This window comes from Pan paniscus, chromosome 5 (genome assembly GCF_029289425.2).
Source record: "Pan paniscus chromosome 5, NHGRI_mPanPan1-v2.0_pri, whole genome shotgun sequence".
In the NCBI taxonomy this organism is placed as follows: Eukaryota; Metazoa; Chordata; class Mammalia; order Primates; family Hominidae; genus Pan; species Pan paniscus.
This window is the reverse complement of record NC_073254.2, coordinates 90826698-90842296: the sequence shown is the minus strand read 5'-3', so window position 1 is coordinate 90842296 and position 15599 is coordinate 90826698. Positions and strand designations below refer to the sequence as shown.

Here is a 15599-nt window from a genome sequence, read left to right as displayed (position 1 = left end):
GTACACTCCTGTCAGCTAAGTATTTCTAACTAACCCCTTTAAGAAAGACTAGACCCCAGACAGGTAAGGCAGATGGTAAAATCAATCTATTTCATATTCATAAGTTAGAAAATATTGTACTAGAATTTGTATATACTCAGAAAATAACACAAGGAGTGAAAGAATACAGGGTTCAGAAGAATTCAAAATCTTGGTGTCCACAACTAGTTTGAGCTCAACTTCACATATTAAAAACCCACCAAAATGACTAAATTACATGGTAGCAATATATGCATAGAATCTGTAGTTTCAGCACCATCCCCCATTTTCAAAGGCATTATTTTGAAAATATGTCTGGAATTTTTTTTTTTTTCCAGACGAAGTCTCACTCTTGTCCCCCAGGCTGGAGTGCAATGGCGTGATCTCCGCTCACTGCAACCTCCGCCTCCCGGGTTCAAGCAATTCTCCTGCCTCAGCCTCCCGAGTAACTGGGATTACAGGCACACGCCACCACGCCAGCTAATTTTTGTATTTTAAGGAGAGATGGGGTTTCACCATGTTGGCCAGGCTGGTGTTGAACTCCTGGCCTCAGGTGATCCACCCACCTCAGCCTCCCAAAGTGCTGGGATTACAGGCGTGAACCACCATGCCTGGCCAAATATGTCTGGATTTTAATCTCTGCATGAAGTTTAGACGAAAGATACTACTGTTCACCAAATATTTTACAGGGCTCAACATAACTTGTACAATCTAACCAGTGCTCAACATAACAGTGTTCCAAAAGAAGTATTAGATATGATTTTAAAAATTAACCCTATGTCCTACCAGGTAATGCTCAGAATGCCTAAAGTCTGAAGGCCAGCTGCCACCCCTCTTAAAGCCAGAGGCTACACTCCTTGTCATGGCACTACTTGTGCTTAAGAATTAAACGAAGTCTGCATTGTTCTAGTTGCTGCTTTAATACAGAACAGAACACGTGAAGTACACTGAAACCTCAGAGGTGGGATCTAACTCTCTTAAGCAGTTGCAAAGCGACTGTCAGACCCCAGTGACAGTGCTAAATAAGTCTAGCAGGTATAACAGCCGCACTACAATGCTAGACTAAAAATAAATGGCTTTTCACATTCTGATTGTCAAATATCCTAAATACTTCTTTCCAAAGACACAATATTAGACAATTTTGTCACATGTACACCTATGCCTGTACTAATTTGTAAGGTAATTAATCTTAATTGAAATAACAGTAACAATATTCTCTTTTTTATGTGTGTTACAGGAGGGGAAGAAGGGGCAAAGCCATAAAATAAGCTATTTTGCTTAAAATAAACACTACTGCTGCAGACAATTTTGATAAACATCCATTTAATCATTCCTAAGAAATCTACTTGTTCCATTCTAATGGTAACTATATAATGACTATCATAATAACAATAAATATGTGCAACAGAAATATGTTCCTAGCCTTATAAGACATTGACTTTTTCTTATTAAAACTGTCTACCAGAACAATTCAGATTTGACTCAGTTTTTCTATGGAAAAGGAAATATTTTATCTCAAAAATTATGCTGCACAAACTGCTTGTTTATTTGTAAAGTATAAACTTAAGATAGAATCTTAATGTTGTATGCTTAAGAGTAATTTGTTTCCTGAAAGTTCATATAGTTCACATTACAAAAATTCCATGTAATGTTAAGAAGGCAATTCAAAATTTCTTCACCATTAATACTTTTATTAAAATATCCCGATCATTATTATTACTGTTCTAGATTTTTTAAAAATCACTTTAAAAAAAAAAGCAAGGTAGATTTTAAGGCTAACTTAAAACATAATTTACCTTCATTTTACCTTTATTTTAAAAAGACAGTACTAAATTTGCTAGAACTTCTGCAGTCAATATTTACAAACAGCCACAGTTTTAAAAGCTCTGAAGTAAGTGACCTTGTTGATCTCAGGAAAGTTGAGGTAGTCAGGGTTTTTCCACTTGTTCATTCTAAATACTGTTGTTTCCCTAAAGCAAGGGTTAGAACTTTAAAGACAGTGAATATTTTAGGTTTTGTGGGCTATACATTCTCTCTGTTGTTAATATTTAACTCTGCTTTTGTAGCAGGAAAGCAGCCACATACAGTACCTAAACCAGTGGGAGCGGCTGTGTGCCAATAAAACTTTATTTGCAAAAACAAGCTGCTTAGTTTGCTAAACTCTAGCCTAAAGAACAGGAGACTTTTAAATCAGTTACTGCTCAGAAACAATTCTTCCAAAATTGAAATTTTGAAACTTTTCAAAAAGGAAATAAGCAGTGACCATATAAAACCATATTCTTATCACATACCTGAGCTGGGGGCATGACAGTTGCAGGTAAGGGATTAGAAATCATCGGTCCAAAGATGTCCAGATCATCGTTCAGGGGTGGCATCGTTGTGTTCCCGTTGGTCACTGGTGCCACAGCAGGGCCATCTGAAAAGAATATAGATTCTCGTCTTAACGTAGAATATCTTAAATTACTTGAAACATGGCATTATTTTAAAAATTGATATATGGTTAAAAAAAAAGAACAGTTCAAAAGTTGGTAAAACATTTGTTCTCCTTCTACCTACCCCAGATCCCCTTTCCCAAAGAAACCATTTCCAGTTTTGTTGATTCCCCCAGAAATATTCTTTATCCACTGGTTTCTAGGTATATATCCAAACCTCCTTTTTAACCAATGGTATCATACTATTCACATTATTTTGCACCCTAATTTTTTTAAATAAGATCATAGATTTTTATGGTGCTTCCTATATGCCAGGCACTGTTCTGGGTACTTCACATGTATCAACTCATTTAATCCTCATAACCTTATGAGGTAAAAACTACTTTTGAGATAAGGGGCTAAGGTGGAATTTGATACCACACTCTTATTAATAATCCCTCTCCATAAATGTATGTGTGAGGGTGTGTGTGTTTTGGAGGTAATATCATTTTTACCTACCATGGAAATAAGTTTTGATGATCTAAAACATCTGAAATGTTATGTTTTGAAGTCACAACATGGAAGAAAACTAGATAGAAAAAACAAAACACATATACAATACTTAAACTGATTCTACAGGAAGCATCCATAAAACTCCAAAATAAGTCCTTTCTTTATTCCAGCACAGCCACTTTTAGTGATGGCTGTACCAAGCCACTGCAATGTACAGGGAAAGGGACTCTGACAGAGCTTCCTACTTAAAAATTCAAATTAAAAAACAGTTTTTAAAACTGTAATTTCAAGAATTCAAAACCGGTTTATTTTATATCCCCTTTTTATGTTAGTGAACATTTATAAGGGCTGGGGGCAGGAGATGAAGTGGAGTGCTGTAGGTCAAGTTTGCATGCACAGCACTCCAGGACTGGAACATCTCACAAGGTTCAGTTTTCTGTAACCACAACCAAGTAACAGTTCAGAGCATCACAACTCCAGCCTCTTGAGAATTATAGCCTAATTAACCTTCTATCTTAACAATTTACAGTCTCATTTGATCTCTCTTTGGTAGACCATACTCTCATCAAAGGGAAATCTGTCATCTTTGAAAACCTTTTCAACAATGAATGGGGTATCTTGCACAAAGTAGATACTCAAATACTGACAAATTCAATGGAGGATCTACCATCTCATTCATATTTCCACCACAATCCACAGAAACTTAGAGAGTTCTTGTCTTTTTCCAAGTATAACTATAGAAATTGGTATCTTTTATTTCCCTGTTTAAGCTTCAATTACAAAGAATTATTAACACATAGTCACGATGAAATATTTTTTGCTATTTAATTTACAAAAGAGTGTGTAAAGCCCAAATTAGGTTAATCTGAAAGTTATTCAACTGCAAATTTTTCAAGTCATTTTCAGTGATATCACATTATCACAACCATTAAAAGAAATATATTGATATGTATTATACATGTTATATCTATATCAAGTACTATGGACAATTAAAAGGTGAAGCAATAAAACAATGTACATAGATTATAATTTACAATATATAAATTTTAAACTGAGACAACTATCAAAGAATTAAGACTCATACATGAAAATACTTTTTTTCATTTCTAACCCTTTCAAATGGCAATATTCACTTTAAAGTTAGACCTCCTTAAAGCGCTACTTTGTTTTCCAGTTCATTCCATACCCCATTTACATGATGTATAGTACATTATAAATATCAGCCAGAAATAAAGTGATATTTTAAAGGGACAAGGCATTCTAGGTTTAAAAACACAACTAAGGAATATCTTTTTTGTTTGTATCTACACTTCAGTAAAGAAAGTCCAATAATAATGACATATAAGCCAGTGGTGCTTTAACTCATGAGCTACAGAGTTAGAGATGGGGAAACATCGTCATCAATTAGACATGTTTCATTCTATCACATGAATTGAGGAAGCACTTTATTAGCTGCAAATATAATTATATATATAAAATGTATATATATTTATATATGTACAAATTTTATATGTTTATAAAATTTAAACTCGAAGCACATGTCCTCTAAAACAATGTAAACTGCAACCAAAATAAAAGGGAAAAAAACGGTGACAAGCTGAATATAAGCAACTATTTCCAGTTTTTCCATTATAGTTGTTTTTACTTTATTAAGTAGTAGTTAACAAAATCAGACAAATTTATGGAAAAAAAAAATTTAACATGAGAAAATCCTGTTGATTTTTTGGCAAACTGAGAAAATACTATCAATTGCTTTTTACCACAGCACATGTCAGTCTAGTTCACAGAACACCAGTGTGCCCAGGATGCATTTAGTGAGAATCACAAAGTTCATCCACTACAAACCAATGCTATGTCTTATTACTTTTATAAACTGTACAGCTTTCAGAAATTTTAAGTCTGTTCTACTTAGTACCTTAGACTCCTCTCAGAATATTTACTTATACTTTCAAATCTAAACCACATTTGGTATCTAGCAATACATTTTCTAATCCGTAAAACAACACACAGCATATTACTTGGTTTCTGAAGTCTTATTTTACCTTTAACCCCCTTTAGTATCACATATGTGACTAATAACTTGTCCAGTGTCACAGAGCAGGAGCAAAGTCTTAGATTGTAATCTTATTCAATGTTTACTGTAAAAGCAACACATTCTTGTAAAAGATTCAAACCATGCAAAAATGAAGAAACTAAAAGTACCCACCATAGATGGTGGTGACAGTTGTGCAATGTGAATGTACTTAATGTCATTGATTATACATTGTAAAATATTTAAAATGGTAAATTTTATGTGTGTTTTACCACAAGTTTAAAAACAATGTATATAGGATCATACAAATAGTCTTCTTTATATAAAATTATGTATGTGTAGGTAGGGGATTTGCATTCTGTGATACTGCATGTGCCTATAATAATTTATTTATTCAATGTGTGACTCAAGAGAATTTAGGTAGTTTCCAGATTTTCACCATAAAAGCAGAACACTCCTCTATATAAAGTCTACACAGCTCATGTCCCTTCACTGCAACATAACTTGAATTCTGTTTTTACCACTGCACTATAAACAAGTCCATATTCTCTTTCCATGTGTTTTTTAAATTATTATTACTATATTAAAATTAGCCTCTTGAAATTTCTGGCATTTCACACAAACAACAAAGTTGTGATCTCTCTGTAACCAGCCACCATGGTTAATGGAGCTGTCATGAAGTCAATTCACAAAGTAAGTCTGAGGGACTTCAGAATCCTTTTTAGAATGAGACAGAGGAAGCACCTGCTTAGGGACAGCAATCTTTGTGGCAAGGCTGACACTGTTTTCAATTGATTAAGGAAGACTTTTTCATACCCCCCCAAAAACCTGAGGTAAGGAACTTTCTGCCAGGCCTCACCAAGATTTTTCTCTACAGAGCATCCTTGTGATGAGCATAGGTGATTGCTCTCTGCTTTCACCATCTGCAACATACCTGCCCCTCTTTTGTCTCTACTCCATCTTCTCCCCATGTGATTGATCCCTTAACGGTGGGTTCTGGATTTCACAGCCATCAATTTTTCTAGTTACTATCAAAGCTATGCATTCACAGAATTGTTGAAAAAACAAATTCTTAACCTAAATGAAAACTTCTCAGCCTTGCAAAATTGGTAAACACAAGTTCCCAGTGGGTTTTCAATAGTTGCTAATTTTACTTACAACATTTAGCTTGCTTAACACATTATTTAAAAGGGATTGCTTCAATTCATTTTGAAGGTCATTGTGTTTTTAATTTTCAGTGTTTAAAAAAGACAAAGACTCATTATCATTACCATCATTATAAACATCACATTCATCCTGGATGTTTTTAAAGAATGTTTACATGTTATCATTTTTGTCCCGATGCAAGATGAGAAGGGCATCTCCTCCATTATCTCCAGTTATACCAACTAGGACACAGAGCAATGAAAAGACTTCCTCAATGTCATTCACCTTTTTAAGCAGCAAAATTTGTACCAGAACAGAGTTTTCTCACATCTAGACTAGAGCTCTTTTCTTTAAACCACATTTCATCAAAAGCCATGTAATTTCAACTGCGCCTAATTATAAACAAATCACTTAAAGTTCTGAAAATTAAAAAACAACTTTAAAATAGTTTATAATTATTTGTACTAAGTTTGAGAAGCAGTTACTTAAACAGTCTAAAAATCATTTGGTGCCACACTCAAAATTTTCCTCATCATGTCCCCACTCCACTATCCTGTACTGACACCAGTATCTTTTCAGTTTTTAGGGAGGGATTCAGGTGGATATGGTCATCAGTGAGCAAACTGGGCTCCTGGAAGCAACTGTGGGATATAATCAGGCCTTGGTCAACTAAGAATATTCACAAATTATTGGGAGTTAAATGCATCCTTTTGATCATGGGCCCACTAATAACATGGTCTTTGCTGATTAATAAAAGCTCAGAGGCCACAAAATCAAGAAAATACCAAGATGCTGAAAACAGTTATTCAGATAAATAACTTTAACATTTAGAAAGCATAAAGCTTATTCAAATTAAATAGTGTAAATCATCATAATATAAGAAAAACATTTAAATCAGCATGGGTTATACCTTGTCGGTGCATGCACACACATGTAGTCACACACACACACACACACACACACACACACACTTCCTCTTTCAGGGGAGAGAGAACATCAGACCACACAGTGCCTTCTATGAGATTAGGGGATGTCTGTGAAAACTAATCAGAATTCACCGTAGACATGCACCTTGCTCAGCTACGGAATGATGGTGGGAGCAGCAGGAGGCAGCAGTCCCCCTTTAATTAGTATGCAGAAACAGTAGCTGGTGGACAATAAAAATAATGGGAGATCCAGAGTACAAGAAAAGCCTAGGGCAAATGGAGGAAATTCAGCTGGGAACATCATAAAGAATGATAATGAAGCACAAAGGACCCCTTGAAAAGGCAATGAGCAAACAGAAGAAATTAGGACAATGCAGTAAAATGAAGATGGGATTTCCATCTTAAAGGCAAGACATCAAACCTACAGTTAAGTAGCTTGTGGTAAGTATTTTCTTTCTTCATTACCTTAAGATGTTAGGCTAGTGTCTTATTTGGGAACTGAATTGATAGATGAATGTTTTTAACTACCCACATATGAGAAACTGACAGGAAAAGGTTAAAATGTTTTCAGCTGCAGAAAAAAATTGTTAAAATTAGTGCTACAACTTCCAAGAACAGAAGGCATTCCCAGCATGCATTCACTGGCCCACTTCACATCATGACACTGAGAGATGTTAGAAAGAGGTAACATTTCAAATATGACAAAGTCATGAGGGCCAGTCTCTTGTCACCTAAAAATCCTCAATTTGGGAAGTGAGCCAAATGACTCTATTAACTGTAACTATACCAGAATTCATCTGACGCCAATAATCCAAATGAGTATAAGGTAAAGTATTTTTAACAATATTGTCTTCCCCTTGGCGCATTCCAAGTGCCTTTAAATTTATAAACTAAAACTAAAAGGAAATAAGAATACAACACTTCATATTTTAATACAAGTTTAAACACTAATATTTATTTAAGTACTATGTGCCAGATACTCTGATCAATAAAGTATCTCAGTTTAATCCTTACCTCACCTGGAGGGAATCTGCACAGTAAGCCTAGGACTTCAACACGGGTCTCAGTGGTGCACCCGGAAAACTCAACTGCTATAACCAGTTTGAGAAATGTTTCCTGGTGTTCTCAGGCAGAAACAGGTGCCCATTCCCTACCCAGAGTTACAATGATTTACATGACCATTGACCTACCTCCCTAAAATAGTGCCCTGAGGGCAGGGGCTGGCTTCACTACCCAGCCCAGGCATAGTACTTGGCACAAGCTCCTTTCTCAGGCACAGGATGACTCCTGAGCCCACAACACCCAGCACCACCTCCATTGCAGGCCATACCACCCACAGCGGGTCAGTCAGGCCTACCAACTCTACCTCCAAATGTTCTGCTAATCCAGGGGCTGCAAAGTAGAAGCCTTCCCAAGCATCTTATCCTTTTCATTTTTAGTTTTTATGGCATCGGAATGTTCTTAGGCTGAACAGGCATGCCCCAGTACTCCAGAAGCCTCTTTACTCCTCGCTGGCACCACTTTTATAGCCCAGAGCCATGACCAGTCCCACCTGCTTCATCACCAGGAAGAGTGCAGCTGCCTCCTTAATTCAATGCCTGGAACAAAGCACATACTCAATACATGATTAATTGAAATGCTTTCCAAACACAGGTTATGGGAGGATTTCTTGGTGACAGCAGAGCCATGGCGGAAAACAAATAGTAGTTCAGGTGATCCTACTTTTGTGGGAGAAAAGTGAAATAATGACACTATTTTTGAAAAGTACAAGCAATCTCCTGGCTACAAATCCTTTTCAGTCCTCTTCCTACTTACCACCAGCACATTTAGCCCTAGCTGATCCTTCTCCTATAAAATCGCCTCTCTTAGAGTTTACAGCCACATTCTCCTTGAAGACTCCACAGCCATTGCTACCAATATCCTGGACTGGCTCCTCTTCCTCTGTTTTCATAGACACAGCTTCCACACAACTATCTGCCTATGAGATTACAACTGCTTCTTAACTAGAATCCCTACACCAGGGCTTCCCCTTTCCAGTTGAACAAGTACAGTGAGGCTGGAATTCTTTCTCTCAATCATAAATGTGTCTCCAGCGCCCCTCTGTCCAAAGCTCAGTGCATCACTGTTGTCACGGCACCTCCCAGGACTATTCTACCTGCTACCTCACTGGTCGGAGCCATATCTTACCCTCTTGCTAATCTGTTCCAACTGTCCTAACATAGCACTTGTGTGCCCTATGATAAGATACAGATGGGTTTTAAATCATAAGATCCTCTACAAAGGTACAGCTCTAAAAGCTGCATTTATCTGGGCATTTGCTTATCTTTTCCAACTGTTATTCACTCTAAAGGTGATGTCCGTAAAACATTAGATTTTACTTGAAATAAGTTTGCATAGCACAAAATAAACTTATTTTATTCTCCTCTAAGCAGCTGCAAGAAAAAATCAACCTCTGAATTAAGGAAAATAGAATTTAAATTGGAATTTTAGCATTAATCCAGATTTCAAACTGAATTCTCACAACCAGTTCTCTTAGACAATCCCATCTTTTCCCTCAATGATAATTCTGTCTTCCAGTTTCTGGACAGCAGCCCCATCCCCCTCTTGCGCTACTATAAACACACAGAGCTGCATCTTCTGGTGTTTACCAGTGTTCCATGAACTCTGCTGGTGCTCAATAAATATTAATTGAATTCATCCTTTACTTGAATGTCAGAGGCATTAGCTGATCATAATCTATTTGCACAAATAAGAAAAAATGTCAAAGAGCAACATGAGATTTTATGTATTACTAATCTAGTTTAAGGCAGATAAGAATGTGACAAATGGCTGTTTTTCATTACCATTTTTGACTGAGCATGAACCTTCTACCTGTAGTACACCCTTGCTACAATGAAAACTCCCAAATCTAATTCTTCTTCCATAACTAGTGAAGCGTCATCATAACCAGTGATGAAATTAAAGTGGAAACAGCACTGTTTAAAGAAGGCTGCGTCCATGATATGAAGTGATTCTCTCCTTAATGGCAAAACTCCTCAAAGCTTTCTAAATTTTCATGTTGATCAAAGAACCCTTTTTATTTTCTACTCAAGAAGCCCTTTAAAGTTTTCTCCTTAATTTTTATTATTACTTGGAATTCCTTTATATTAAAACACAAGACTTGATTTGTAACATCAACTCACATGTCTTATTTTAGTAAATTCAAGTCACAAATGTCCATTTGAAGCATATTAAACTTTTCAAGCTTTAAGTTGTTTTCAATTTGTTTAAGTGTGCCTGAGAGCTAAGTGGAGCTATTTATTTTTATTTTTCAGTTAATTTTTTATACAGTTAAATAGTATTTAGGCTAATTTGCTAAAATGACTAACATGGTCTTAAAAGATAATCCTAATCCTCTTACTGTATTTGGCCCTCCCTTTTCAAGCCACTACCAAATGCCAGTCTACTGTGCCAGCAGGGAAATCTACTACACATTTCTACAAACCAGCCAACTTTTGATCAGGGGATTCTCTTATGCACAGGTACTATGATGCTCTGTAAGGGGAAGAGCCCCATGGTGCTACTGTCTTTCAGAAGACACCACACACACATGCACACATGTGTACACACACACACGCACACATGTGTACACACACACACACACTCTGATTTAGAGCTATCTGAAATAGCTGAGAAGTGGTATAAGGAGGAAGCTTTGTAGAACTGATTGTTTAAAAAATAAATATATATCAAATCACTGCACCATTTTATGGCCTCAAAAAACAAGAAATATATAAATATGAAACCAGATTGTATAACCAAATTTCTTTCTAAATGTTTAAAATGGTGATAAACTAGATTCCTGAGGCCACCCAATTTCCTCAGTTCTTTTAGTCAACTGCAAATCCATCAGAGGCCACAGACCATGCTTTGCAATCACTGTTTCCCTCTATCTCCCTCTTTCTAATGGTAGTGGCTATTAAAGGAATAACCCAGCAGGAGTCCTACTGTGTGTTACTCAGCATAATTTTTGAGTCCCTTCTCCACACATTCCTTCAAAGGCCTATACTACCTCTTGGTGATCTCCCATGACCTGGTATTCAGGTTATAGTCTCAGCACAGGACTGTGTGCAAGTTACTGCGCTAGGTGCTTCACATAAAGCACACCATTTATTCTGGCCCTCAGCTACAGAAGAGTTCCTATTTCCATTTCCCAGACGAAGCTGCTAGAGGGCAGACAAAACCCAGGTACTACCTCTAAACCAAGTGTCCCACCCCCATGACTTAATACTGCCATCTATTGATTTGATGAATGGGTCCAATGTCTATTTTGTGTATAGCACAATCTCACCTGTTAGAGTTTTATTTTCTATCACAGCTCAACACAGTGTTAAGAATCTGAGCCCTGAAGTCAGACTACTCAGTCTAAATCCCAGTTTTGTAATCTACCAGCTGTGTGACCTTGTGCAACTCACTTAACCTCTCTGTGCCTCAGTTTTCTCTTCTATAAAAGCGAAATAATGATAGTTCACCAACCTCAGGGCTGTTGCAAAAATTCAATAAATAAATATCTGTCAGCACACAAGACAGCCCCTGGCATCTAGTTAGCAGTATCTGATTATTAAAATAATAAGATAATTTAATACTTGGGTTAGATGCCTTGCTTTGGTTCATCTTAAGAGCTGAAATTAGACTTTGGCATTAAACACATCTAGGTTTGAGTCCCAATTCTATACGGTACAGCAGCAGTGCCTTGGAAATTAATTTTTGTTAGCTTATTAGTTGTTAGTTTTATTATTAGTTAATTTAAAAAGGGGGGGGGAAGTGTGTGTGGGTGTGTAAAATACTCTCTACCCTAAAGAGCTGCTGTCAGGATGAAATGCAACTGTGCCAGATACCACAGACTGCCAAAGCCCCATCTGGGCGCTTCTTGCTGGCACAGCCTACCTCCATTCTATAGGATGAATACTATTTTCCTAGCCTCTCTTGCAACTAGTGAGGTAATATAATCCAATTCTGACCAAGCGTACCCTGGGAATCCTGCTGGGAAATTTTCTGGCAAGTTTTTACTCCTGAGAAAAGAAACTGGTAAGGAAAAGCCATCCTTTAGGCGTGGTCCTGAGGATAGGATGCTGCACCTTCCATGTGTTGGCCATAAGGTGACAAGCCTCCAGAGTAAAGCCAGTGCTGTGATGAGGGCGGCAGAATGAGGAGAAGCAAAGAGGAAGCTGGCTCCCTGCGCTCACTGTTCCACCACTGCACAGCCCCAAACCACCGTGTTTCCATATTTCTCTTCAAATGAGATAATTAGATGTCCTTATGTTTAAGCCATTTTCAGGCTTCCTGTTACTCGTAGTTTGAAGTCGCCTCATTCGGAGGTCAATTTTACTCCTCTCAACACCTAACAATTCTTTGTCCTATCCACCAGCACATTCTCTGGAGGTTCTGTGCTGTTTCTAAGAAGCTGTCCCTTCTTGCTGTCTTCTAAAGTCTGTGATATCATCAACTCACCCAGCGGCACCCGTTTCTGGTGTCAGTTCACCAACTGCCCTACTACTGACTCAGGACCACTTGCAAGTATCCGCCCATTGCTAGTTACCTTACACCAATATACTCATGTAACTGCATTTTCTTTCCTATGCAGTGTGACTACATAAGAATAAACCAATCCCTGAGACCTCCTTTTTGAAAGGGTAATAATAGTTCATAATAATAGTTCACTGAACATACTTTTCTGAGCAGAGGCAATACAAGTTGTTATCAGGTTTTAAACCATCTCTGAAAAACATAACTTGACTATAAAATTTTCTTGGGCACTTCTGCTACAGTCTTCCTCACCTTCAATCCTCCTCCAAGAGAAGGGGAATGTGCACATAACTACACAAACGTCCTCCAGATCTGATCAAATAGGTAGCTCTAGGACACCAGCGGTTTTCCAGGTCCACTGGTAACGGTGGATCACCAGGACCACTGCTGCTAAATCTGGCATTCTTTTACTCAGCTCATTCCCAAATTTGCTTTATATAGCACATGGACTTTGAGAAATGGCTAGAAATTTCTCTGTAGGAATTTTCTGTTTGAAAGGTAAGTAGAGTACTTTCTGTATTCACCTCTCTCATATAAAACTGGGTATATGTTGCTAATAATAAAATGGGTTATATACTAATGGCTTAATTTCACTAGCATTGTCTTGACCACTGTCATATGTTAAAGCCTTTATTTCCTGAACACAAACATGAATGGGGGAACTAAAATTTGCAAACTTTTCTCATCGATTTGCCCAAAACTGTATGTTCCTTTGAGTGTTTCAATTAAGAAAAAACTGAGGGAATCTCTACCTACTTCTCCATATAGTTCAGTATTTAAAATAATTTAAAGTATAAGTTATGAATGTTTAGATAGAAATTTCCCCAGATTAAAGTAACGAATAGAATGGATAAAATCAAATCAGTTTTATATAAGCAGTGAATAGAGAAACACATGAGTACACCCCTGAGCTAGATTTTCATTACCAAGATCATGACTCGATTCTTTGTGAGATGCTTTCTGGGGCACTGAGAGGATGCGGTCCCCCCAGACAGCCTCGGCAGTGCACCCGACACATACAACTCTGTGTCTGGTAGGACTGTGGGTAACGCCTCCTGACAAGGAACCAGGCTGCTCTGCAGTGCGCATGTGGTACACAGATGGCCACAAAACAGAACCCCTGCAGGAACCATTAATGGGAGGTTGAAATGAAACCTCTAAGGTCACATTCAAGGCCACTAATGTGTAATTCTTCTCAAGCCTTATGCCCAAAGCATGTGCTCGCCCTTGAAGACTTTATTCTCAGAGGCGGTCTTATGCCCCCACACTCTAAAAATGAGCCCCACTGAATAGAAGCATTAGTCGGGGGGAACTGTCCTAACCAATTGGTAAGCAGTCTGTCTATTAGTTTTAAAGATGATAAAAATTAACAACAAAGAATAGACACTACCCTAACAGTATAATTCACAGTCCTAAACTAGCTTCCTAAGTAAGGGGACCCAAAGAGCACTCTTCTCACAAACCCTAGAAGCTGATTTTAATTCTATTTTAACATAGGACGTGCATACTCAAGTCAGGATATGTCTGTGTTTGATTCAAATCTGGTACATTCAGAGATTATTCAATCTGGCACTTAGTCAAGAGGGGCCCCAGGCCCTTGGTAATTTCTAAGACGAGGCAGGTCAAGTATCTCACTCTGTTTATGGTATTAGAGAGTAAAGTACTATAATAAATAGTAGTCCTATAGCTTTCAAACACAAATTAATATCTAAATATGAGGCAGCTCTTGTAGGTACTATTGGGAACATAAAGCAGGGGTGAGCAAACCCTAGCCCATGCCTGTTTTTACAGTTGATCGGAACACAAGCATGATCGGAACACAAGCATGCTCATTCATTTACATGTTTGTTTATGGCTACTTGCACACTACAATGGGAGTTGAATAGTTGTAAGAGATCATAAGGCCTGCAAAGCCAAAAATAATGTCTATTTGGCCCTTCTTGGAAAAAAATGGACAACCTCTGCTATAAAGTATATATAATATAAAGCATTTTATGTTTGAACTTTGAATGGGTAGTAGATCAGGAAAGGTGAGCTTAAGAAAGGTTTTACCTGAGTTACTGGGTTACACAAAAGAAAGTAAGTTCATTAAAGTCCCATATAAAGGAAAGATCAAAAACTAGTCTTAAGTATTAGGCTATTATGAAACTGTTAAGAGTGATAAAGAAGGCCGTGAGTCCCAAGGATCCATAGCTGTGTTAACTGAACTATCGCTATACAAGTTCTCTCTATATTTTCTGGAAATGTTTTAAGTTAATGTCTGTTCTAGTCTCACTCATACGGAGATATGCTGTCATCTTTGCATGACCATGAATCATACTTCAAGGCACCTACGCCCCCAATCCCCGCTGTGTTTCAATTTACAGGGGAAAACCAGGGTCCCATTGGAGGAGAGCGGCATGCTTCTGAGCAGATAAATAGCCTGAGGCCCAAGGTGGACACCAATCATCAATCCAGATTTAGAACCACTGTTTGTTTTGAGCTGAAAGAGACCTTTGATTCTCTGTAGTCTCCTGGACTTTCATGAATTCATCGATTTTATGCTGAAACATAGCTTTTTTAAAAAAAAAGTCTGAAAATATTTTTTAAGAGTTTAGGAAATCGATAACCAGCAGATGTGAAGAGCTGTATGTGCTCTGGGTAAGACACTTCCTCTTCCCTGCTGCTACAACTCCCTCACAGCAAGACAGCCCTCTTTCTAACCCCATCTCCCACTCCTCCTATCTTTGGAACTCTTCCGCCAAATGATCTAATGACCCACTGTGAGTCATTGCAAAATCCCCCTTATATTCTTAACCTTTTTTCACAAACATTCCCTAACTTCTCCTGCTAAATGAACTTTGGTTCTCCCTTAAAGACACTGTTTCCTGAAAATGTTCCACTGTCCAAAAGAGTGACATCCCAGCAGACCTACAGGCCCATGAGTGACAGAAATAAATGTTAGTTGATGTAAGCCACTGAAATTTTGGAGTTGTTTGCTATGTAACA

The 15599-nt window shown here is 37.6% G+C and overlaps 1 protein-coding gene across 6 annotated transcripts in view; it reads right to left on the bottom strand.

Moving 5' to 3' along the window:
* Positions 1-15599, bottom strand: part of SMAP1 (small ArfGAP 1) — a 193518-nt gene that overhangs the window by 6164 nt on the left and 171755 nt on the right. For all 6 annotated transcript variants that reach the window (XM_034962322.3, XM_034962326.3, XM_034962330.3 and 3 more), the window contains one exon: positions 2310-2434. In XM_034962322.3, coding sequence (XP_034818213.1) covers positions 2310-2434 — 125 coding nt within the window. The remainder of the gene's footprint in view (positions 1-2309; positions 2435-15599) is intronic.